The sequence below is a fragment of the Lupinus angustifolius genome, unplaced genomic scaffold (genome assembly GCF_001865875.1).
Source record: "Lupinus angustifolius cultivar Tanjil unplaced genomic scaffold, LupAngTanjil_v1.0 Scaffold_162_1, whole genome shotgun sequence".
Classification (NCBI taxonomy): domain Eukaryota; kingdom Viridiplantae; phylum Streptophyta; class Magnoliopsida; order Fabales; family Fabaceae; genus Lupinus; species Lupinus angustifolius.
In genome coordinates, this window is record NW_017728885.1 from 629,792 (window position 1) to 653,968 (window position 24,177).

A 24,177-nucleotide genomic window follows, 5' to 3' on the forward strand; every position below is an offset into this window, starting at 1 on the left:
AAAAGGCATTAGTAAGATAGAAATGGGGAGAAAAAGTCATTGTTCCTGAATAATGGGAAACAATTTGGATTCCATTAGGCAATGTAATTGATATAGGTTTGATCTAATTGTAAGACTAAAATTGAGACAAGGAGTAACAGACATGATCTGTTGCTCTACTGTCCAAGATCCAAGAGTTGTCTTTGGTTACATATGATAGTACAAAATGTTTACATGGATGCTTGGTATTTTAATTGGAAGGATTAGATGTGATATAGTTGACAGTGTGCTTCTGCTGATTCAACAAAGATCTTAAGGCATGTTGTTCTTCTAGTGTAAAAGATGAGTTTGAATTGTATCCATCTGTTGTTGGCTTAGGAGTTTCTACAACAAACCCCTCATCCTCATGTAATTGTTCATTTTATGCTACAACATAGTTGTTTGCAGAACCTGAATTGAAATAATTGGCAGGGTATCCATGCTTCTTATAGCATGTGTCTATAGTATATCCACTCTTTTGGCAGTAGCTACATATATTTTGGCCTCTATCTCCCAAAGATCTTCCTAAAATATTATTCCTCCCAGGTTTGTTAGAGGCTTGTTCCCTAAATCCTCTTCCCATCCATCTTGATGTAGTATCATAACTAGAGTTATTCATGTTATTATCATTATTAGAAAATTTTGCCAAGACTCTAGGATCACCTATTCCCCAAATATTACTCCAGCAACATTGCCTAACAATGGATTTTTGTAATCATATAATATAAAATTATTTTCCTTATATTTGATTCCTTTTCGGGACATCACGTTAAGTAACTTAAATTGCAGAAAAGACAACAATCGTTATCTAATGGTAACAAAAAACAACTCATCATATCGCAGAATAATTATTCATTGAACTAACAAAAAATGTTTGTACGAAAAACAAGGCGGAATAAAATCTTTGTCCAAACTGAAAACATATAAAATAGGCTGAGCCATTCAGCACATCAAAAGTACCCTACACATATACCCGCATCAAAAGCAAGATAGAAATGGAAATGGCTACTAGTGACTAGCTTCGGCGTTCGCAGGTGCGCTAGGGCACTCACTTGGGTTCTCATCCGTCTCAGAATCGGAGGAGAGGTCTACCACCTCGATGGAGTCCTCTATACAGACTAACTCCACACAGTCCTCCTTTTCGGCTTCTAGGTTCTCCCCTTCAGCCTCCAGCTTCTCCTCTCCAGCCTCCATCTCCTCTTTCGAGTCATTGGACACACCCTACGACCTACTTCCTGCTCCCACATGTACCTGAAGATCGGGCATCGTCCGTCGAGCAGCTCTCCTCCATGGTGGGGAATTGAGCACATCGTCCCAACTCTGTCTCCTAGTAGATGTTCCTGCAATAGTGGGTCTGTGAGGAATCACAGAATGGATGGATAGTGCAGCAGATACTAGTCTCCGAGCATGTAAATTGAAAGAAGCCTCCACATCCACATGATGTAAGGGAAAACACATCGTAGAGCCATCACAAACCATCTCTAGCTCTGAGGCACAAGGGCCTCTGTAGATGTATCAATATCCATCACTGCTCCTTGTCCCCTCATGGGACATCGAGAATCGGTATCTCCGAATCCTTGCAGTACGGTCCATCTAAACGAGAATGCGAACCGAAGACAAGCAGAAAGAAAAGGGAGTAAGACATCTAATGAATCTTATTCATTGATGGCGTGGAATTACACAGAATATCACATCCAAATAGACACACATAATATACACAATATATTCCGCATACACAATGTAAATGATGAATGATATTATATCTCAAATTATGAGAATCAATATCCATGAACTCAATGTATGAATGTTATGTTTATTTCATCTATCCTTATACCAATATCCTCCCAATAAACTATTCAGAAAAAACCGAGAGTACATGGCCCATAACAAGCCGATTTGAACACACCAAAAATATTCCTCGCAAGGATATATGATCGATCTGTTCCGAAGAACTATCCATTTTAGGACGGTGTCGTATCAAACACTTTCTGGGCATCCCTCTCATCGATCCTAATTGCAAAGAGGGGTTATCAGAGATCGTCTAGTTTGCGCTATGATAGCTGTCCAATCCAATAGAATACCTCATCCAGGAATACAGGGGACTCGTCTCACCTAGACTCGCCCTCAAGACTTTGCTGACGAATCACCGCCATCGCCGCCCCTCTCAACATCGCAGAGCTCGTTCGTCTCCCATAAATTTCCTCTCCACTACTTCGTTATTCATAATGAGTATGCACACTAACCGAGGTTAGCCGATTAAATATTTTAATCATTATTTTATATCGATCGACTCATCCTAAGACATCTCCCAAACAAATGCTTCTTGTGGGACCCGGTCTTACATTATCACGCAGTATAGGAATAACATCCCTACCACTATGAACCCTCACTGAATTATCCTAAACTGCCACATGGCCAAGCCTCTTACGGTCAAACGACCTCAATGTAATCCTTTTTAGGCTTCGCCTTCTCATGACGTCATCGCCAGAATCCTTGCCCAAATAAGGCACAAGAACAAACGTAACTGTATAATTTTGTTGATTTGGGAATCGGGCTCCTCATTCGAGGCACGATCTCTCCCAATTATTAAATATACTTCTCATCCAAGTTAGGGATATTATTTAAGCAATCAACCAATCAAAAGCAATCAAAACTTTGAATGTCTCTCGCCCAAGCGACAATTTCATTAAAACAACCTCAATTCCCTGCCTAGCTATCGCCCAAGCGAGAGCTTGTCGCTCAAGCGAAAAATCAACCAAAAACTAGTCAAAATCACCCTTTGGGTCTTGTCTAAGCGAGATATTGTTGCCCAGGCGACCAGAATTGCCCAGAACAAGCGAAACACCTTCTTGGGCCTCACCCAGGCGAGAACCACCCACTCAAGCAAGGCTGGCTCGCCCAGGCGAGGGGAGTCCAGTTTTCAGGACTACTTCCTCGCCCTTTTGGGCCACCGAATAAAAAATATCCGTTGTTTTCAATCCCTACACGTTTTAGTTTCTTGAGTGGTGTTCCTTCATGGATAACTACCACAATACTTGATATTTTAATCTATCCTAGAGTATACATCTTAAGAAATCATCCGTACTTAATCCAGGCACGCAATCATTTAGTTAAGTAGGGGTTTCTAAAAAAACAAATATAACTCCAACTTTTGAGGTAGTTGGGAGATCCGGGTGTCATATTCGAACACCACTATGTCATGATGTATTCTCCCTCACCTTGGGTTGTAGAGTAGTTGATCTACTTTAAGTGAATGGGTAGGTTGTCCGACTTCGATCGCCTCGAAATTAAACACAAAAAAATCAATCATTGATTTGCGAGTTAAATCTTTTACCTGTAAACTCTAAGGTAAAGACATCATTTTAATCTATTTTAAGAACATCCAACAATTTCATCCATCCGGTCCAAGAGTCATATTCTTGAACCATCCTTTATCCTCGAAAGTCTTGTTCACGATTCTCATTGTGTTCATGGTCATTTCAACACCTTCTTTACAAGTGTTGATCTTATGCTCAAAACAACATTTTAAATAAATATATCCTTGATTTCATAATCATCCCCTTTTCATTAAAATCATAAATTGCATATTTTTAAACACTAATACAGCCCCATGAGCAACAAGATTTCATGGTTTCAAAACAACAATTTTCTAAGTTCATGAAAACCCATTTTTTGAGTACTTGAGTATAACAAGAGTTAGGAAGATTATTAGAAAATTTAAACGGTTGACGGTGTTCATAACATGCATATAAACACCATACTAAAAATATCATAAATACCTAACGGTTAGATCCTAAGAGATGAAGAACTAAAAAGTGAAGACTTACCTTGGAGTTTCTTAGAGAATCAAAATGAAGAAGAAAGAAATGCCAAGGGTTTTATCTAGTTAGAGGGGACTCTTTTTAAAGAAAATGAATTTGATTTAGGGATGAGAAAACAAAATATTTTTCAAAGGGTGAATGGTGTAATAGGTAGATGATGGGTTTAAGGGAGTTTTTGTAAGAGGCGAGTATTTTTGCTTGATTGACAAGCAAGTTTCACTCGTGAAAGTTATGTGACCTCTTCGAAGAAACATTCACGATTGAACTATACCCGAGTATTGTCGGCTAATACTCGTTTAGATATTAAAATCTTCCGATTGTTTCACTCGTGAAAGTTATGTGACCTCTTCGAAGAAACATTCACGATTGAACTATACCCGAGTATTGTCGGCTAATACTCGTTTAGATATTAAAAATCTTCCGATTTCGGTTTACGGTTAGAACTTCGAACACAGAATTCAGAGTCAAAAATATTTAGAAATGCGTCATGGATAAACTCGATGTCTATCTCGACTTGAAATAATATTTCGAAGCCAATAGCATACTCAGAATTCGATTCCGAGCTAAGGAACTCGAAAACACGTTATTGAGCTGAATTCGGGCGAATTTGGGCCCCACAACCGCTCAAAAACTTTCCGTCATAGAAAATTACAAACTTTTACCATAAAATTGGAATTTATAAAACAAGACTAACACTCAACTATGGCTTATCCTAAATCATTACCAATTAATATCTAAAATTAATTTTTGTTAAAATAAATAATTAATAAAACATACGTCGAAAATTCACGGTGTTACAATTCTCCCCCACTTATAAGATTTTCATTCTCGAAAATTTAAGCGTACCTCTTAATAAAATAGATAGGGATGTGATTCTCTTATGGCCTCATCGGCTTCCCAAGTTGCATCTTCTCTGTTTGCTTGGCTCCAGATCACCTTAACTAGGACAATCTCCTTGCCTCGCAACGCCTTCACACTTCGATCAGCGATTCTCTAGGGCATAGTTGCAAAAGTGAGATTATCCTTTAGCTGGAGTGAATCGGGTTCGATGATATGCGACAGGTCACTAATGTATTTTTTGAGTTTGGATACACTGAAGACATTATGTAGGTTCGATAATAAAGGTGGCAAGATTATTTGGTAAGCTACTGGTCCGACTTTTCTAAGGATTTGGTATGGTCCTATGAATTCAGAGGTAAGCTTACGGGCTTTAAGCACTCTGCCAATGGCAGTTGTCGGAACCACCCTCATGAAGACATGATCTCCTTCCTCAAAACTAAGAGGTTTCCTCCTTTTGTCATAGTAGTTCTTCTGCCTACTCTGAGTTGCCTTCATGTTCTCCCTTATTATTCTTATATTTTCCGTCGTTTGCTGAACCATATTGGGTCCAAGTATCAGATCCTCCCCTGCTTCAAACCAACACAACAGTGTTCTACACTTCCTTCCGTAAAGAGCTTCATATGGCACCATGCCGATACTGGAATTAAAGCTATTATTATAGGTGAACTCTATTATATGTAGATAGCCCTCTCAACTTCCAAAGTATTCCAACGCACATGCTCTCAGCAAGTCTTCCAAAGATTGGATAGTCCATTCAGATTGGCCATCCGTCTACAGGTGGCAAGTTGAACTCATACTCAATTTGGTACCCAAGGCTGTTTCCAAACCATTCCACAACTTTGAAGTGAAACGCGGGTCTCTGTCTCAGATTATATTTTTAGAAATACTATGCAATTAGACAATCTCTTTGATGTATAACTCCACTAGCCTTTCCAAGGAGTATTTCATACTGATGGGTAGAAAGTGAGTTATCTTTGTCAAACGATCCATTATCATCCAAACTGTCTCAAACCGTTTTGAGTTCGAGGAAATCTACTCACAAAATCCATTACAATGCTATCCCATTACCAAACAGGGATATCCAAAGGTTGGAGTTCTCCTCCGGGTCGCATGTGCTCGATCTTTGCTTTCTAACATGTTAAGTAGCGCGAGACATACTGTGCTACTTCTCTCTTCATACCGGACCACCAGAACATATTCTTCAAGTCTTGATACATTTTGGTAGCTCCAGGATGAATACTTATTTTGCTCTTATGGGCTTCGTCCAATATTGCCATTTTCAAATCAAGGTCTCTTGGCACACAGACTCGGTTCTTGCATCACAACACTCCATCGGTTCCTTCTTGAAATTTCGAGGCTCTTCCTTCAACCAACAAGGTTCTCTTATCTTGTAGTTCTAGATTGGAACTTTGTAAACCTTTTAGTTGTTCTAGAAAGTCATTTGTTACTGTAAGCATACCTAACATCAAACTCTTAGGTTTTACTTGCACCGCGAGGCTTAAATTCTTACAATCCTCAATCAATTCCACCTCCTTGACCATCATGGTTGACATATGTAGAGACTTTCTACTCAAGGCATCAGACAACAATTAGCTTTCCCAGGGTGGTACTAGAGATCAAAGTCATAGTCCTTAAGGAATTCAATCAATCGTCTCTGCCTCATGTTCAGCTCCTTTTGGTCGAACAAATACTTCAAGTTTTTTGATCACCGAAAACTTCAAATCTTACTCCATAGAGGTGATGTCTTTAGATCTTGAGAGAAAATACGATCGCCGTCAACTCCAAGTCGTGCGTCGGATAATGTTGCTCATGTGTCTTTAATTGTCTTGAAGCATAAGCTACCACCTTTTGTTGTTGCATCAACATGCAACCTAGGCCTTGTTTAGACGCGTCATATTACATGTTATAGTTTCCCTTCGGGTCTGGTAGATTCAACTCAGGTCCTGTAGTCAATCTTTGCTTCAATTCTTGAAAGTTTTCTTCACACTTCGTCGTCCAGACAAAAGCCTTGTCTTTCCTGATTAACGTAGTCAGCGGTAACACAACTTCAAAAATCATTCAATAAACTTCTAATAGTATCCCGCTAAATCGAGGAAGCTTCTGATCTCCGTTACGGATTTCGGAGAATTCCATTCCATCACTGTTCCTACTTTAGCAGGGTCTACAACAATTCCTTCACTTGATATCACATGCTCAAGAAAAATCACCGATTCTAACCAAAATCCGCACTTTGACAGCTTGGCATAGAGTTGGTTGTCTTTCAAAATCTGCAACCCTATCTTCAGATGCTTCGCATGTTCCTCCTGATCCTTCGAATAAATACGAACACAAATGTGTCGAGGTATGGATGAAAAATCTGATTCATGTAATCCATGAACACTGTAGGAGAATTGGTTACACTACATGGTATCACGAGATATTCGTAATGACCATATCGCGTCTGAAACGCAGTTTTTGGAATATCCTCTGACTTCTCGCGTATTTGGTGGTCTCTTGACCAAAGATCGATCTTTGAAAACATGATAGCTCCTCTTAGTTGATCCATCCATTCGTCAATTCTTGGCAATGTGTACTTATTCTTGATGGTGACTTTGTTCAACTGTCAATAGTCAGTACATAGCTGCATACCACCATCCTTCTTCTTAACAAATAGCACTGAAGCACGCCATGCTGAAACATTAGGTCTGACAAACTGTTTTTGTAGCAAGTCTTCCAAATGCTTCTTCAACTCTGTTAGCTCCAATGGTACCATCCTGTAGGGAGCTATAGAGATTGGTCCAGTTATAGGAACCTGATCGATATCAAACTCTATCTCTCGCACTGGGCAAACTAGGAATGTCATCCGGGAAAACTTCGGAGAATCCCTGACCATAGGTAAGTACTGAATCTCTTCTCCACCTTTCTTCTCTAATGATGCTAGCAACATAAATACTTGAGCTCCATCATTCAAGAGTTTTTTCATTAGGTTGGTAGTGGTGCTTTTGGTTTCATAATAGGATTTAATGAGGTTCTTAGTATCGCTAAAGATTATTGTTTTGTTAAAGTAGTTTAGAAGAATATGGTTGTTAGACAGCTAGTCCATCCCTAAGATGATATCTAATTGGGATAAAGGTAGACATATCAGGTCTACTACAAAGGTTCATTCATCTAAAGTTATAGGACATTGAGAGCACATAGTTGACACTATGACGGGTTCATAGTGGGTGTGGATACAATTAGGTCATACCGTCATAGGGTAGGGATACTATATGCAATACTAATCGGTTGACAACATCATTAGATATGAAAAAATGGGTCGCACCTGAATCAAACAACACAAATAAGGAAGTCTCATTAATACGATGCATACCTTGTATGAGGTCGTCATTGCCCTCAATCTCAGCTCCACTCATGGTGAACATCCTTCCTTTTGCCTTAGGTCTTTCCACTTGAATAATATTCACTTCTTCCCTTTTTCAGTTTAGGGCACATCGGCTTGATGTGTCCAGGCTGGTTGCAGTGATAACATACAGGGTAGTTGGCACTGAAGTGCTTCCCCTTGCACTTTGAACACCAGGGTGGCATGTTGTTGTTAGAGTTCCCAACCGGTAAAGTCATTTTTTTGTCGTTATTACTGTTGTTGTAGTTGTTGTTACTGTTGTTCCCTTGTCAGAAGCCTCTATTATTGTAAGGCTTCAAAATTTCTCTATTGATTCCCTGATAACGAAGCATAGGGTTTCTGGTTGCGATTGAAGGGCTTCCCCTTCCATGTCCTTGCTCGAAATTCATTTGGGGACCATAGGAATTTCTGGGTGGTACGACACTTTTCAACGCCACATTCCTTGCTTTCACGCTTTCCTCATAAAGTTGGCACTGTTTAACCAGAGTTGCAAAATCCGGTATCTGTTGATGTACAAACATCACTTTCAAGTCTTGTCTGAGTCCATCCTCAAACTTGGCACATTTGGACCTTTCGTTCCCCACTTGATTGTAATGTGAGGCATACCTTGCTAAATCTTCAAATTTGGCAGCATACTCCCCAACTGTCATGCTTCCCTACTGAAGACGTAGGAACTCCATCTCTTTTTCGGTCCTCATATCCGCAGGAAAGTACTTCTGCAGAAATCTATCCTTGAAGGTTACCATTTGACAACTTATTGTTCATGCTCTATCTAACGTCTGGCAAGTTCCCACCAGTTCTCAGCTTTCTTAGTCATCAGTGCCCGAAAGATCCTTTCCAACTCCTGGATCCAGTCATTTGTTGCATCTAGTGCAAAACCTCCTTCAAACTTTGGGGGTTGACGACGACATAATTTGTCCAAGCCTCTATACTGAGCTGGTCCTTGGTTGGGTTGGGGTTGTTGTTGATTCAGCTGATGCAAATTTGCATTCACATTCTGAATCGTTGCAATCATTGCAGCCATTAGGTCTAGGTTAGCAGTTCCACGTCCTACCATTTTAAATTTGTGAACATTAGACGTGTATCAAATACTTCTCCTACTGAAATTATCTATGGGTTGTATTCTCAACCGAATAATTCAAGAAAACAATTAAGTACACCAAGTCACATAAGAAAGCATGTGAGGTCAAGCCCAAGGCCGAATAGAAAAGAACCGCTCTGATACCATGTTGTAACGCCCCGAAAAGTACTCCAACAACATTGCCCAAAAATGGGTATTTTTTTTAATAATATAATATAAAACTATTTTCCTTATATTCGATTCATTTTCGGGACATCATGTTAAGTAACCTAAATTGCGGAAAATACAACAATCGCTACCTAATGGTAACAAAAAACAACTCAATATATCGCGAAATAATTCTTCATTGAACTAACGGAAAATGTTTGTACGAAAAACAAAGCGGAATAAAATCTTTGTCTAAACTGAAAATATACAAAATAGGTTGAGCCATTCAACACATCAAAAGTACCATATACAGATACCCACTTCAAAAGCAAAATAAAAATGGAAATGGCTACTAGTGACTAACTTTGGTGTTCGCGGGTGCGCTAGGACACTCGCTTGGGTTCTCCTTCGTCTCACAATCGGAGGAGAGGTATACCACATCGATGGAGTCCTCTATACATACTAACTCCACATAGTCCTCCTCTTCAACCTCCATCTCATCTTCCGGGTCATTGGACACACTACGCGACCTACTTCCCGCTCCCACATATGCCTGAAGATCGGGTATCATCCGTCGAGTAGCTCTCCTCCATAGTGGGGAATTGAGCACATCGTCCCAAATCCGTCTCCTAGTAGATGGCCCTACAGCAGTGGGTCCGTGAGGAATCACATATTGAATGGATGGTGCAGCAGATACTAGTCTCCGAGCAGGTAAAGTGAAAGAAGCCTCCAAGTCCGCATGATGTGAGGGGAAGCTCATCGTAGAGCCATCACAAACACATCCAGCTCTAAGGCACAAGGGCCTATGTAGGTGTATCATTGTCCGTCACTCCTTAAGCGAAAAATCCACCAAAAACTAGTCATAATCACCCTTTGGGTCTCGCTTGGGCGACCAGAATTGCCCAGAACAGGCGAAACGCCTACATGGCCCTTGCCCAGGCGAGGGGAGTCCAGTTGCCAGAAATACTTCCTCACTCATTTGGGCCACCAGATCAAAAATATCCGTTGTGTTTTATCCCTATGCGTTTTAGTTTCTCGAGTGGTGTTCCTTCATGGATAACTACCACAATACTTGATATTTTAATCTATCCTATGACATACATCTTAAGAAATCATCCGTACTTAATTCAGACACGCAATCATTTGGCTAAGTAGAGGTTTCTAAAAAATATATAACTCCAAACCTTTGAGGTAGTTGGGAGATTCAGGTGTCATATTCGGACACCACTATGTCACGATGTATTCTCTCTCACCCTGGGTTGTAGAGCGGTTGATCTTATTTAAGTGAATGGGTAGGTTGTCCGACTTCGAACGCCTCGAAATTAAACACAAAAAAACCAATTAGTGATTTGCGAGTTAAATCTTTCACCTACTAACTCTGAGGTAAAGACATCATTTTAATCTATTTTAAGAACATCCAACACTTTCTTCCATCCGGTCCATGATTCATATTCTTGACTCATCCTTTATCCTCGAAAGTCTCGTTCACGATTCCCACCGTGTTCATGGTCATTTCAATACCTTCTTTACAAGTGTTGATCTCATGCTCAAAACAACATTTTAAATCAAGATATCCTTGATTTCATAATCATCCCATTTTCATTAAAATCACAAAAGGCATATTTTTAAACACTAAAACAACCCCATGAACAACAACATTTCATGGTTTCAGAACAACAATTTTCTAAGTTCACAAAAACCCATTTTTCGAGTTCTTGAGTATAACAAGAGTTAGGAAGATTATTATAAAATTTCAAATGTTGAAAGTGTTCATAACATTTATATAAACATCATACTAAAATCTTGTAAACACCTAACGGTTAGATCCTAAGAGATGAAGAACTAAAAAGTGAAGACTTACCTTGGAGTTTCTTAGAGAATCAAAATGAAGAAGAAAGACTTACCTTGTTTTTATCTAGTTAGAGGGGGATCTTTTTAAAGAAAATGAATATGATTTGAGGAGGATAAAACCAAATGTTTTTTAAAGGGTGAATGGTGTAATGGGTAGATGAGGGGTTTAAGGGATTTTTTGTAAGAGGCGAGTATTTTTGCTTGATTGACAAGCAAGTTTTACTCGTGAAAGTTATGTAACCTCTTCGGAGAAACATTCACGATTGAACCATATCCGAGTATTGTCGGCTAATACTCGTCTAGATATTAAAAATCTTCCGATTTCGGTTTACGGTTAGAACTTCGAACACGGAATTCAGAGTGAAAAATATTTAGAAATGCGTCATGGACAAACTTGATGTCTATCTTGACTCGAAATAATATTTCTAAGCCAATGGAACATTCAGAATTTTATTCCGAGCTACGGAACTCAAAAACACGTTATTGAGCCGAATTTGGGCGAGTTTGGGTCCGACGGCAGCTCAAAAACTTTCCGTCACAGAAAATTATAAAAATTTACCAAAAAATAGGAATTCACAAAACAAGACTAATACTCAACTACGGTTTAGCCTAAATCATAACCAATTAATTTCTAAAATTTTATTTTGTTAATATAAATAATTAATAAAAATACATCGAAAATTCACGGTGTTACAACATAGTCATTTTACCTATAGTTTCTAATGATGAGAATTAAGGTACAAGTGCATTTCATATCATAGAGGCAAGGGGGAAGTGGTCGAAAATTATGAAGTTGTTGTCAAAACCCCTTAATTCGTGTAAAGTAGGCATCAATAGAGGAATTTCCTTGCTCTATATTGTAAATTTCACCAATTAAATCCGAGATACGAAATACATCACCTTGGAAATAGTTTTCTCGAAGATCCTTCCAAATTTCAGAACATGTTTCCATCCATAGGACACTCTGCACAACTGTAGGTTCAATTGCTTGATTCAGTCAAGATACCACAAGAGTATTGCATCTGTTCCAAGCTGAAAATAGTGGGTCATTGGCAGCTGGTTTAGGCAAGGATCCATCCATGAATTGGAGTTTATTCTTTGACTTCAATGTCATGCTCATTGCTCGTAACCATCTGAGGTAGTTATCTCCTTTCGAGAGAGAAGAAACCAAGACTGCACCGGGGTTCTCATTAAGGTGAATGAAGAAGGGGCTCTTAGGATCTAAAATTGGAATGACGATCTGATTTGCCATTTTAATGAAAGAAGAGAAAAACTAGGAGGTTCTTGTGACGAAGAAATTGAAAGGAAATGGTGTAGTAGAGCACCTTCACTGATATCATGTGAAAGTTGTAACTTGCCATTGTGGAGAGGATAAGATGATAAAAGAGGTGTTGAAAGCATACTTTGAACCCAATGAATTGTATTCACAGTTGAAGGTAACAAAAGGAAAGTGAATGAACAAGAAGTGGAAGAACTTAATGAAATATCTATGATATTATTGAAAGAAAGTAAAACAAGTGATTGAAGATCTTTTCTACATTCTTACATTACTTAGAGAAGATTCCTCTACATATAGGATTCATATTGCCAAAAATAGGAAAACAAAAAAAAACAGAAAACTAACAAACTTTCCTAAAACAGAAACTTTTAAGTGCTTTGAGTATTATTGGATTCATCTTGATTGAGTTTTGTTGCTAAGTCTTTGGGGTTCAATTTTGATGTTGTTGACAATTCAACAACGCTCATTCAAGTCAATGTTGTTGAAGTTATATCCGCCTATCCAATTTTGTTTTTGTTGTTTAAGAATATTAGAGTTCAAGCAAAGTTCAGAATGTGAATGTCATCTTCCACATCGCTCGTTGTAAGGAGCGCTGTTGAATATATGCAAATCAACAGTGCTCGCTTAAATGAGCATTGTTTACTAGTGCCATATTCAAGTCAACGCTAATTCAACAATGATGATTCAAGTTTGTGCTATTGAAATTATATTCACTTATTCAATTTAACAGCGTTTGCGCTTGAATGACCATTGTGGATTAGCTTCAGCATTGTATTTAATAGACTTGGTCTATAAAGCGTTGTTGAATGACCATCGTAAAATGCGAATTTTGGCCGCGTAGTAGAAATAAGCAAATTTAATTTCTTATTTTCATTCTCTCAAATAATTTTTATATCTATTTCATCTTATGACTGAAGGATTGATTCAATATGTTTTATAATAAATAAAAACAAAGTTATCAGTAAAAAATAATCTCTTATTTATTAATGATAAACAATTCTCTCTTTATTTAAACATACTATATTTAGATTACGATAAAGCCTTAGTTGTTGCATTTCCGCATGTTCCTCAATGAAGCTTTGGGCATAACAAAACAAAAACATTTACAACACAAATCATTCACTTTCTTTTCTAATCGTAGAAAAATTCTCTCTTTATTTCTGCACATTTTCATATTCAATTTGGTTTATGGTTTTGTGAAGATGGGGCAACAATCTTTAATCTATAGCTTTGTGGCTCGTGGCACAATGATTCTTGCTGAGTACACTGAATTTTCTGGAAATTTTCAAACCATTGCTTCTCAATGCCTTCAAAAGCTTCCTTCTTCCAATAACAGATTCACATATAATTGTGATGGTCACACTTTCAATTACCTTGTTGAAAATGGCTTCAGTATGTAATGTATTTTTTGGAATTATTTTATGTCATATTTCATTATCATTAATATCCTTTTTGTTGTTAATTAAATTATGAGGGAATGCATTTTGATGTTGATCTTTGTGTTTTCCATTTGTGTGATTTTCTTTTCAGAAAATTGATTTTTTATATTTATTATTACATGGATTACAATATGAAAGATTTATAGAGACACAATGATAATCTTTCTGTAAGATTTTTTTGGAATCTCAATCACAAAAGCTGTTTTTTGTTACGATTTTGATTTTTACCAAACAAAAAAAGAACGAAATTTGTGTATCTAGCAATCTAGCAACAAGGGAAACATAAGATCTATGGAACATATAGTTTTCTTTTTTGTTGTTATTAGAAATCTTGCATTCTGGTTATAATATGAACATGTTACACTACATTATGTTTGATTATTTGATACATAATAGTTAAGTTCATAGATCATATATTATATAGAACTTGTGAAGATTTTGTTATAAAATATTTGCTTAATTTTGGATATTGCAGCCTATTGTGTGGTAGCTATTGAATCTGTTGGTAGACAGATTCCTATTGCATTTTTAGAACGTGTGAAGGAAGAGTTCAGCAAAAAATATGGTGGGGGTAAAGCTGCAACTGCATCAGCTCAAAGCCTAAACAAAGACTTTGGGTACATTATTCCTATAATCAAATTCTTTCAACATAATTTCTAATTTCTTTTTTAGGTATAACCAAATGAATGTATCCTTTATTCTACCAGTAAGAAACTAATTTATTTCGGGGTGTATGATTGTTGACATCACAAATGTCGTTCACAAGAATTGAATCCATGACATTTTGGTCTATTTGAGAATCTAGTAGATCTTACACTACTTGACAAACACCTTATTGTTACATAATGTCTAATTTCAAACTAGTTTTTTTTGTACTATCAAGGGTATTTTCAACTTTTTTGTAAGGAACTAATCTCTTTCAGGGTTCATGGCTGCCCCTCCCAAGAAGTGTTGCTCCCAACAATCGAACTATCGACCTTAGGAATCTAGTAGGGTCTTGCACCACTAGACTAACGTCTTGTTAGCGTCTAATTTCAAACTAGTGATATTGTGAAAAATTAAACAATTTTTTTTTTATATTTTGTCAAGTTATTAAATAATTTGCATTTCTATGTAACTATTTTCAGATTCAATTTTTTGGATAATGTGATTGAATAACCACTAACAATGACATGATAGATTTAGATCATATTTAAAAAAAAGTTGAATGTATAGTGTTTATGAAATTTTGTAGGCCAAAATTGAAACAACAAATGCAATATTGTGTTGATCATCCTGAAGAGATTAGCAAGCTTGCCAAAGTGAAGGCTCAAGTGTCTGAAGTAAAGGGTGTTATGATGGAAAACATTGAGAAGGCAAGACAACAAATGACATTGTTTACAATAATGTTTCCACAAATTAATATCATACATATATAATATATGGAGTGTGATGTTTCTATTATTAAAACATTTTATTTTCTTGTAGGTTCTTGATCGTGGTGAAAAAATTGAGATGCTAGTGGATAAGACTGATAACCTTCGCTCACAGGTTAGTTTATGAAAGATTTTCATTGTATTTTTTTGTGTGTGTGTTTAAATGACATTATCTAATTGACTCTAGAGTATAATATTGTAAAAAATTATATATATATATATATATATATATATATATAATTTTTTACAATATTATACTCTAGAGTCAATTAGATAATGTCATTTAAACACACACACAAAAAAATACAATGAAAATCTTTCATAAACTAACCTGTGAGCGAAGGTTATCAGTCTTATCCACTAGCATCTCAATTTTTTCACCTTTTTTGAAGAGTCAATAATTATTGAAAATGAATGGTGAATGATGAATGATGCATTGACAGTATAAAAAAATTCTTACATTATCGGTGGATACATTTTTTCTCTTGAACCTATTACCTTACATCACGTCTCATATATTGTCACATACAAATGATAATAAAGCAAAAACAATAATAATAATAAATGTTTAATTTTTTTAATTGATATGACATGTTTTTATTGTTTAAGAGAGCATAGAGTGGTCTAGGATAACATATGTTTGTTTGGATTTGATGAATTGACAACATGACATTTATGTTACTTGTAGGCACAAGATTTTAGAACACAAGGCACAAAAGTGAAAAGGAAGATGTGGATCCAAAATATGAAGATGAAATTGATTGTTTTTGGTATTATCTTGGCTTTGATTTTGATCATGTTCATGTCTATATGTCGTGGCTTCAGCTGCTTAAAATGAAGCTCCTATGGGATATCCTAAGATTTGAAACCTTACGTTTATGCCCATTCTAAAACCCATTAAGATATTGTTGAATATCCTTTGATTGTGTGATTCAGTTATTTTTGTTTTCTTTGACTTTGAGGTGTCATTAAAATTACATGTATATTTAATCATTTATCATGTATTTATGGTTTCACAAATGAATAGATTGTTGCAAGTAATAGAATATTATTTCCACGAGAATCATGTGATTACCATTATTCATGCATGGTTTTATTTATTTAAATGATTGAAATACAATTATCTCATTTTTAGTAGATAAATGCAAATTAATTCTCTCGTATCAATTCATGTTTATTTTGTGAACTGATTCTCTTGAAGAAACGAACCACATTTGTACACATAGTTTAACTAAAAGAAAATAAGAATAATTAGTAATGCATTCTCACTTACATGAATGAGTTACAACAAATAAGAAATAATATTATTCTTGAGTATTTCTTTTATGGTGAAACAAAATTTGATAAAAAACTACAAGAAATATTACTAAAGAATTATAGAAAGCACTACTAAATATATACCTAGCCTACCAATATTTAACATGATATCCGCTCATTGATTTTTAGTCAAATGTTTATCATTGGGATTATCTATTTGTCATATTTCTTCAATCACAAACTTACACAATGATGACTTTTAAATTTGGCGACTCATTGCTTTTATCATGTTATTTTCTTCTCCATATATTAGATTCTCATGGGTGAAAGTAGAGTCACACAAAGAATTGACTCATTTATAATTGACCCGAATAAGTCCATAAAATATAGGGCCTAGAAAAGATTTTTTTGGACCAAATTAGATATGGATCTTTTTAGCTCCACTTGAAAGAGTATGTTTTACATGTTAGAAATTTTTTACCGATTGGTGAAATACTAATCGTAGGATTTTGAATCTCATGATTTTCACACATATATATATATAATGTCATATCTGAATTCATGTTCTCTGATCTACTACTTTGATATACCTTTTGAGAGAGAGTTTTGGTACGATGATCTTCCTCAATCAAATCCTGAATTCCTTTTGAAACATTTGTTTTCTCTCTGACGAGGAGATGTGAAAACTAGTTGTAATTTGGTGTATTCGGGACCATAAATATTCCTTATGTGTTAACTTATAGAGTTCTCATTATCCCATGTAGACCAACCGTTTAGTATCCACTCAGTAAACTCTTACCCGTTATCAATTTTAGAAGTCTTATAGGTTGTCAGTAATTAGATCCTTTGTTTTGTAACCCAAAATAAATAGCAAATATAATTATATTAAATATATGATGTCCACCTTAATTAGAAATTATGAATTTCTAACATTACATCCACACTAGACTAGTTGGGATTAGGGCTACCTAGTTTTTAACTCAATGTAAAAAATTTCACCAAGGTTTAAATATCATCATTGTAGACAATGAACAATGACTTGAGCATAAGATTCATTTTCCAACCAACTTCTTCTATATTAAAGAACACTTATAAAAATGTTTTTTTTTTCTTAGATGAAGATATATATGGATTTTATCACAATTTCTTTTGTACAATATACAAAACAAGGGTTATACTCTAAAAGTAGCATACTAGCCATTTACTTTATCCGTACTGAAAAAATTCATTCTTGAATATCAAAAACTGATATTTACTCTTCTAGGATATATGAGAAACTAACATCTCCAAATGAATATGTGCCTATTTCTTTCTTTAACAATTATAACTTATGTAGCATCTTATAGTTTTTTTATTTAGTGAATAAGTTAATATAATTGTTCGGTCAATAATAATTTGTCTGACCTTCAAAGTTTAAAGAAAAGAGCCTGTAGCGTTAGCTTCAAGAAAGTTGAAGTACATTTTTCACACAACATAAGAGTTTTGAATAATTAATATATCAATTTTATATTTGAAATTTTATCAAATTATATTAAGAATCGACAATGTGTTAGTCTAATAGTGTAAGACCTCACTAGATCCTCAAGATGATCTAAAAGTTAAGAGTTCAACTTCTGGAAGCAATACTTGTTGGGATGGACATACACGCACCCTGAATGAATTAGTTCTTTACCAAAACGGGTAAGAGGATACCCTTGATAGTACAAAAAATTTAAATTATATTAAAGAGTGAATATCAACTTTGGTTCTTATAATATTTCACATGTACCAATTTGATACCCGAAAAAAATTAAAATTAAAATTAATACTCAAATATCGCAAATGTGAACCAAAATTATCCATACTATGGGTCGTAAAAAATATTAAAAGTGACTGACTTGACTCACATTTCATATTTTTAGGTATTATATTGAAAAAATTATGATTTAAGGTAACAAATTGGTGTAAATTTTTTGTTCGAATGACCAAAATAGTTCTTCACTCATATATTACTTATCTTAAACTCATTTAATTTTAAAAATAACATTATTTTATGTAAGATATATATAAATATTAATTATGCCTTATAAAAATAAATAATATTCATATGATTTATTCTAATTTATTTATAAATTAGTTAATAAATAATAAAACGAGCAAATAAATATTAATTAAATTAAATATTTATTTTAGTCCTTCATGTTTTTCAAATTTACCAATTTGGTCCCTCAAAGTTTGGAAATCCCAAAATGATCCAAAAAAATTCTCAAATGTTAATCAAATTTGTTATTTTAGCATATTTTATAATACATGATAGAAACTAATTTAACCATAAAAATGATCAATTTAACCTATTTGTGAAATTTTTGATGACAATTTTGAGTTTTTAAAATTTTGAAGGACCATAAAGTCAAGAGATATGAGAGACTGAAATGAGTATTTACTATTAGTTTTATCATTAAGCATCCTAGGAGACTTTTGACCTTTGACTCTTCAACATTCTTTTTTTTCCTTGCAATTATCACTCTGTTCTATTATTAGTTTCTCACTTTTTAGCAATGAATCCTTATTTGGCTAAACCTTTTAAACGTAAACAAGTTCCCTTTCTTGGGTGGTAGGGTTTTTTTCTCTTTTTCTTCATTCCTTCCTTCACTTTTCTTTCAACACTTTCCTCCTCTTAACATTAGCAAAATCCCTTCATTTTCCCTTTCCTTCTTTCAAAAAGAAAATAAATATAATAATTATAGTTTATTTATATTAAAGAATTTGTGCTTCTTCATATACCCACAAGTACGGGTGGCAATACGGCCCAACCCGGCCCGCCTTTGGCCCACCAAAATATGGGTTGGGTCAGCCCGCCCCTTATTGCTAAAAGGGCTCAAAGGTCAGCCAAACTCATCACGCCTCATAAATGTCTTTTAAAACAAAAAAAATCACAAACCAAAGTCCACAATTTCACAATAATATAACGTTTTAATTAAAAACTTGTAAGTTCTAAATAACAAGCTAGCATAGTCTTAAAATTTTAGACTCCTAGATCATAATAAAACTTCGAACTCCTAAATTTTAAACATTAGATGCTTTGTTGGAAGAAGATGCATCTCCTTTTCTATTACTACCACCATCAACATCTTTCAAATCTTCTTCTTCATCATCTACATTATCATTAGAAAAAATAAATGATAATTACATTCTTGATTTTGGGTTGATGAAATTTTCATAGGCACATTCTTGTTGATGAAATTTAATGTATTTAAATGATAATTACATTCTTGATCTTTGGTTTCATAACAAAATGAACATCATTAGAATAAATAATTTGATCATTGGTTGCCATGAAGAGGTACAATTAGGGGTGGCAATATGGGTCAGCCCGCCTATGGCCCCCAAAATATGGGTTGGTCTGGCCCGACCCTTATTGCTAAAAAAGCTCAAATCCCCAATCTGGCCTGCTAAAAATGCCAGCCACAACGGGCTGGCCCGTCGGACAAAACCCATATTTCCATCCATCTCCACAAGCATGTTCTCTTCATGCTTGTCTAATTTGGATTGGATCACAAGTATCTTTGTCATTTTCCCTTTTCTGTCTTCTACTTTAGAGGGAACTCTGTGGGGTTTGTTTGAATAAAAAACCTTTAATCATAGGACAAAGGAAAAGAAAGGAACAAGGTTAGTAACATCTTATTCTAGGTTTCAATGCTTGATCTCTGGCCCCACAATGTGCCTTTATTTGTTTTGATTTTAAAGTTGTGCCTTTTCTTATTCTGATTCCAAATGGGTCTCTTTTTATTTATTGATTGTGACTTGTTTTATTTTTTTGCTTTGTGTGTGTTATATAGGAAACTATTAACAAGGGTCTATTTCATTTGTTTAATTTAAGAGTTCTGATTGTGATTATTAGTGTGGTGAAGGTTATTGGTGGTCCCTTGTGCTATTGAGGCATGACATGGATTGATGTTACAAGATATGCTCATAGTCCTGTGCACAAGGCCATAATTTCGAAGGATTATGATAAACTAGATAGGATACTTGCTAGACTCCCACAACTATGTGACGTGGTTGATGTTCACACTGAGGCAATTTCAATAATATAGGAAGAGAAAGTTGATGTCATATTTATGGTGATTGATTGTCGTGATATGCTGAACCGTGATACCCCTCTACACTTGGTTTTGAAATTTGAAGATCAAGTTGTTGTTGAGATGCTTATGGTTGTTGGGGAAAATTGGAGTTTGAAGAATGAACATGGTTGGAATGCTCTTCAGGAAGCTATATGCAATAAAGAGGAAGTTGTTGCCAAGATAATTATTAAGCATTATCAGACTTTGGTTTAGGAAAAATGGTGTAGAAGGTTGCCTCGCTTGGTATGGACCATGCAAAGGATGAGAGACTTATTCATGGAGATTACATTCCATTTTGAGAGTTCTGTAATTCCTTTCATCTCAAGGATTGCACCATCAAATATGTACAAAATTTGGAAAAGGGGTGCAAATATTAGGGCAGACATGACTTTGTCAGGGTTTGACGTCTTTAAAATTTAGAGATCGGATCAGAGCATTTTTTTCCTTGGTGATGGTTTAGAGGATGGGAAAATCCAGCCTAGGACACTTTGCATGATCTCACACAAGGTAAAAGAAATACTTAATGCTCTAGATGATGATGTTGTTGGCTTTCCAGCAAATGAAGAGGTTCAACAAGAAGTGGATGTAATGTTTAAGATGAATATTTTTAGGCCCGACATTGATGTTACTTAGGCAGTTCTTTTGCCTCAATTGACTTGGAGGCGACAGGAAAGAACAAAAATGGTAGGGTCTTGGAAAGCTAAGGTATATAATATACACAACGTAGTTGTAAGCATCAAGTCTAGAGGAGTTCTTGGAGCTATGTCAGATGACAAGTTATTTTCATCTTGCAATGACAATGAAACAAAAAGTGAAGAACTCAATGAAATTTTGACTGAGGATGAATGAAAGCAAGTGGAAGACACACTTAAATTGGGTTCATCAGAATCAAACAATGAGTAAAAGTGGAGAAATTAAGCAGGAAAAGAAAGGATGGTTTGGTGGATGAAAAAAAGATCTTAAACACGAAGCACCGTCACCAAAGAGGATCACTCCATCAAGAAGTTCTCTCTGTGCAGAAGAAACGGTGAGTGATTTATTGGGAGATTCTCCTTCAGGTAATCAAAGTAAGCCAAGAAGACATTCTATTGAGGTAGGTGTGAGGGGTGATGAGCAGCGGAGGGGAAAAGATGCCAAAGCTTATGTTACAAGTTCTAATAGCAGAAGTTGTTACAAAGATGTAAATCATGAAAATGAATACAAGAAAGGGTTGAGAACTATTCTTTGGCTTCCCCAAATTTCCCTTTAAAAACTGAAGAATTTGTGAAGAAGATCTTGCTCCTGACCTTGGCACGATTTTGATGACACCAAGATCACAAAAAGAAGAAAATGAAGAAGACAATGAAGACATAGAAGATTCAAACTTCAAGATGTTTATAGATTTAAGTCTTCATATAGGTACTTATATCCTTACATTCCTTTAATATTTAGTAGCAATGCTCAACTAATCAAGATCATTTTCAAGGAATTGGATATGTATAAAATGCAAAGTCAAATTGCTAAGTAATGAGTTACTTGACCTGAGTAACAGGTTACCTGGACTGTGAGACAGTTAATAACAAGTTACTCAAACTGCGTAACAGGTTACCTAACCGAGAAAACAATTACAAAGCAAAACTGACTAATGTAACCGATTAATTCAATGTATTAGTCGATAACCACCTTGCATAGAACATTTGGGTAATCGATTACCACTTCGTGACAATCGATTACACAGAGTTGTTGAAACCATATTTTCAAATTCAAATGAACAACCTTCATTCAAAGTGAATAGTTCCATTCCAATCTTGTCTCCTCTTCATAGAAGGATATCTTGGTTGATTGGAAGCCTATTTAAAGGTATTGAGATATCCAAATTAAAAACACACGACACACACAAATACACAAGTTGTACACAATCATACAAAACTTTCACAACTTAGTAAACAAAATTCTGCATATTTTGTTAGAAATTTTGTTCCTAAACTTTAAGATTTTCTGAAGTTGCTTCCAAAGTGCATTTGTTCTAAACTTTCAAAAGATTAAGAAAATTGTATACTAAGTATTTATATTGTGAGATTAAGGATTGCAAGTTATAGAATTGTCAAAACTTGTAAAGGCAATCATGCAATTGTTATATTCTTTATGTTGGTTGTAAACTTTTCATCACAAGGGTATGTTGAGAAGGGGAAAAAAGTTCACTTGAAAATGAAATTTTCAAGGGTAGATAAGTTGTGAGTGTATAAGGTACAAGAATATTGGGGAGAGAAATTGTAATTACAACTCAAATTATCTAGTGGAAATATCTCTTGTGTGGCAAGAGTACCAGATTAAGCTTCGATGGACAAGAAGGAGAAACACTCTAAAAACTCTCTGTGTACTCTTCTTCTACTTATTCTTGTCATTTAATTTTGCTTTACTTGGTTTAATTCTGCATAAATAATCCGCTGCACATAAACTTTGATAACCTAGCAAAAAATCAGCCATATTCTCCCAACAACTAATTTACCCCTTCTTAGTTGGCATCTTAAACTTATGATTGGTTACATAACTTATTTTGAGTAATCCATTCTCAAATCTGATCCTGTATTTAAGATAGTCTCAATATCATTTCTAGTAGAAGGTTCCAACATCAATCGCCCTCCAAGCTTTGTTGGAGAATGCTATGACTTTTGGAAAACCAGGATGAGAATCTTTATAGAATCTCAAGACCTGGATATTTGTAATGCGATTGAGGAATGATCTTATAAACCATTCACCACTGTTAATGGTGAAAAGCCAAAATCCGTGTGGAATGATGAAGATAAATAGAAAGTGTAATACAATCTCAAAGCAAAGAACATCTTCACTTCAACACTTGGTATTGACGAGTTCATCAGAATGTCAAACTACAAATCTGCTAAAGAAATGTGGGACACTCTAGAGACCACACATGAAGGAACTGAGGAAGTAAAAATGTCGAGACTCAATACTCTCTCCCAGAAATATGAAATGTTTCATATGAAGCCTGGAAAGGAAATTCTAGATCTCCAAAAGAGATTCACTCACCTTACAAACCATCTGATTCCACTTGGAAAAGTATTGTCAAACAATAACTTGAACTTGGAAGTTCTAAGATCACTTTCAAGACAATGACACCCCAAGGTGACAACCATTTCATAAAAGAATAGCTTATCTAAGATGTCATTGGCTGCACTCTTTGGAAAGTTGTAAGAGCATGAGTTGGAATTGACCCAGCTTGAATAGCATGAAGAGTAAGAGAATAAGAGAAAGAATATTTCTCCCAAAGCTAAAGCAGAGACATAGGAATCCTCAGAAGATGAGTCAGAAAAAGAGGAAATAGAAGACATGAGCATGTTGGTGATGAAGTTCAATAAATTCTCGAAAAGGAATAAAAATGGTAAGGTTGGACAACCAAGGAGATTCACCAAAAGTAATGAAGTTTTCACTTCAAATCAAAGCTTCAACTGTTTGAATGTGGAAAACCTGGTCATACGGTGATGGATTGTCCTACATTGACGAAAAATCCTTTCAAGGCAAAATTTGAAAAGAAGACTGGTAGAAGGACTTA

The 24,177-nt window shown here is 35.4% G+C and overlaps 1 protein-coding gene and 1 pseudogene across 1 annotated transcript; both read left to right on the top strand.

The window, feature by feature from the left end:
* Nucleotides 1-13,474: 13,474 nt before the first annotated feature.
* Nucleotides 13,475-16,281, top strand: LOC109342027 (putative vesicle-associated membrane protein 726). Its single transcript, XM_019579984.1, has 5 exons — nucleotides 13,475-13,808; nucleotides 14,331-14,472; nucleotides 15,090-15,210; nucleotides 15,323-15,385; nucleotides 15,959-16,281. The coding sequence occupies exons 1-5, from the start codon at nucleotides 13,478-13,480 to the stop codon at nucleotides 16,106-16,108; spliced, it is 807 nt and encodes a 268-aa protein (XP_019435529.1). The 5' UTR covers nucleotides 13,475-13,477; the 3' UTR covers nucleotides 16,109-16,281.
* Nucleotides 16,282-20,400: 4,119 nt separating this feature from the next.
* The window catches only part of LOC109342026, a 40,045-nt pseudogene continuing 36,268 nt past the window's right edge, over nucleotides 20,401-24,177 (top strand).

What these genes read in the sequence shown, in the direction of transcription:
- LOC109342027 (XM_019579984.1), top strand. Translation starts at nt 13,478, where the DNA reads ATGTTCCTCAATGAAGCTTTGGGCATAACAAAACAAAAACATTTACAA. An exon ending in TGATGGAAAACATTGAGAAG is followed by an intron (nt 15,211 to 15,322) that starts GCAAGACAACAA and finishes ATTTTCTTGTAG; the next exon opens with GTTCTTGATCGTGGTGAAAA. An exon ending in CTGATAACCTTCGCTCACAG is followed by an intron (nt 15,386 to 15,958) that starts GTTAGTTTATGA and finishes TGTTACTTGTAG; the next exon opens with GCACAAGATTTTAGAACACA.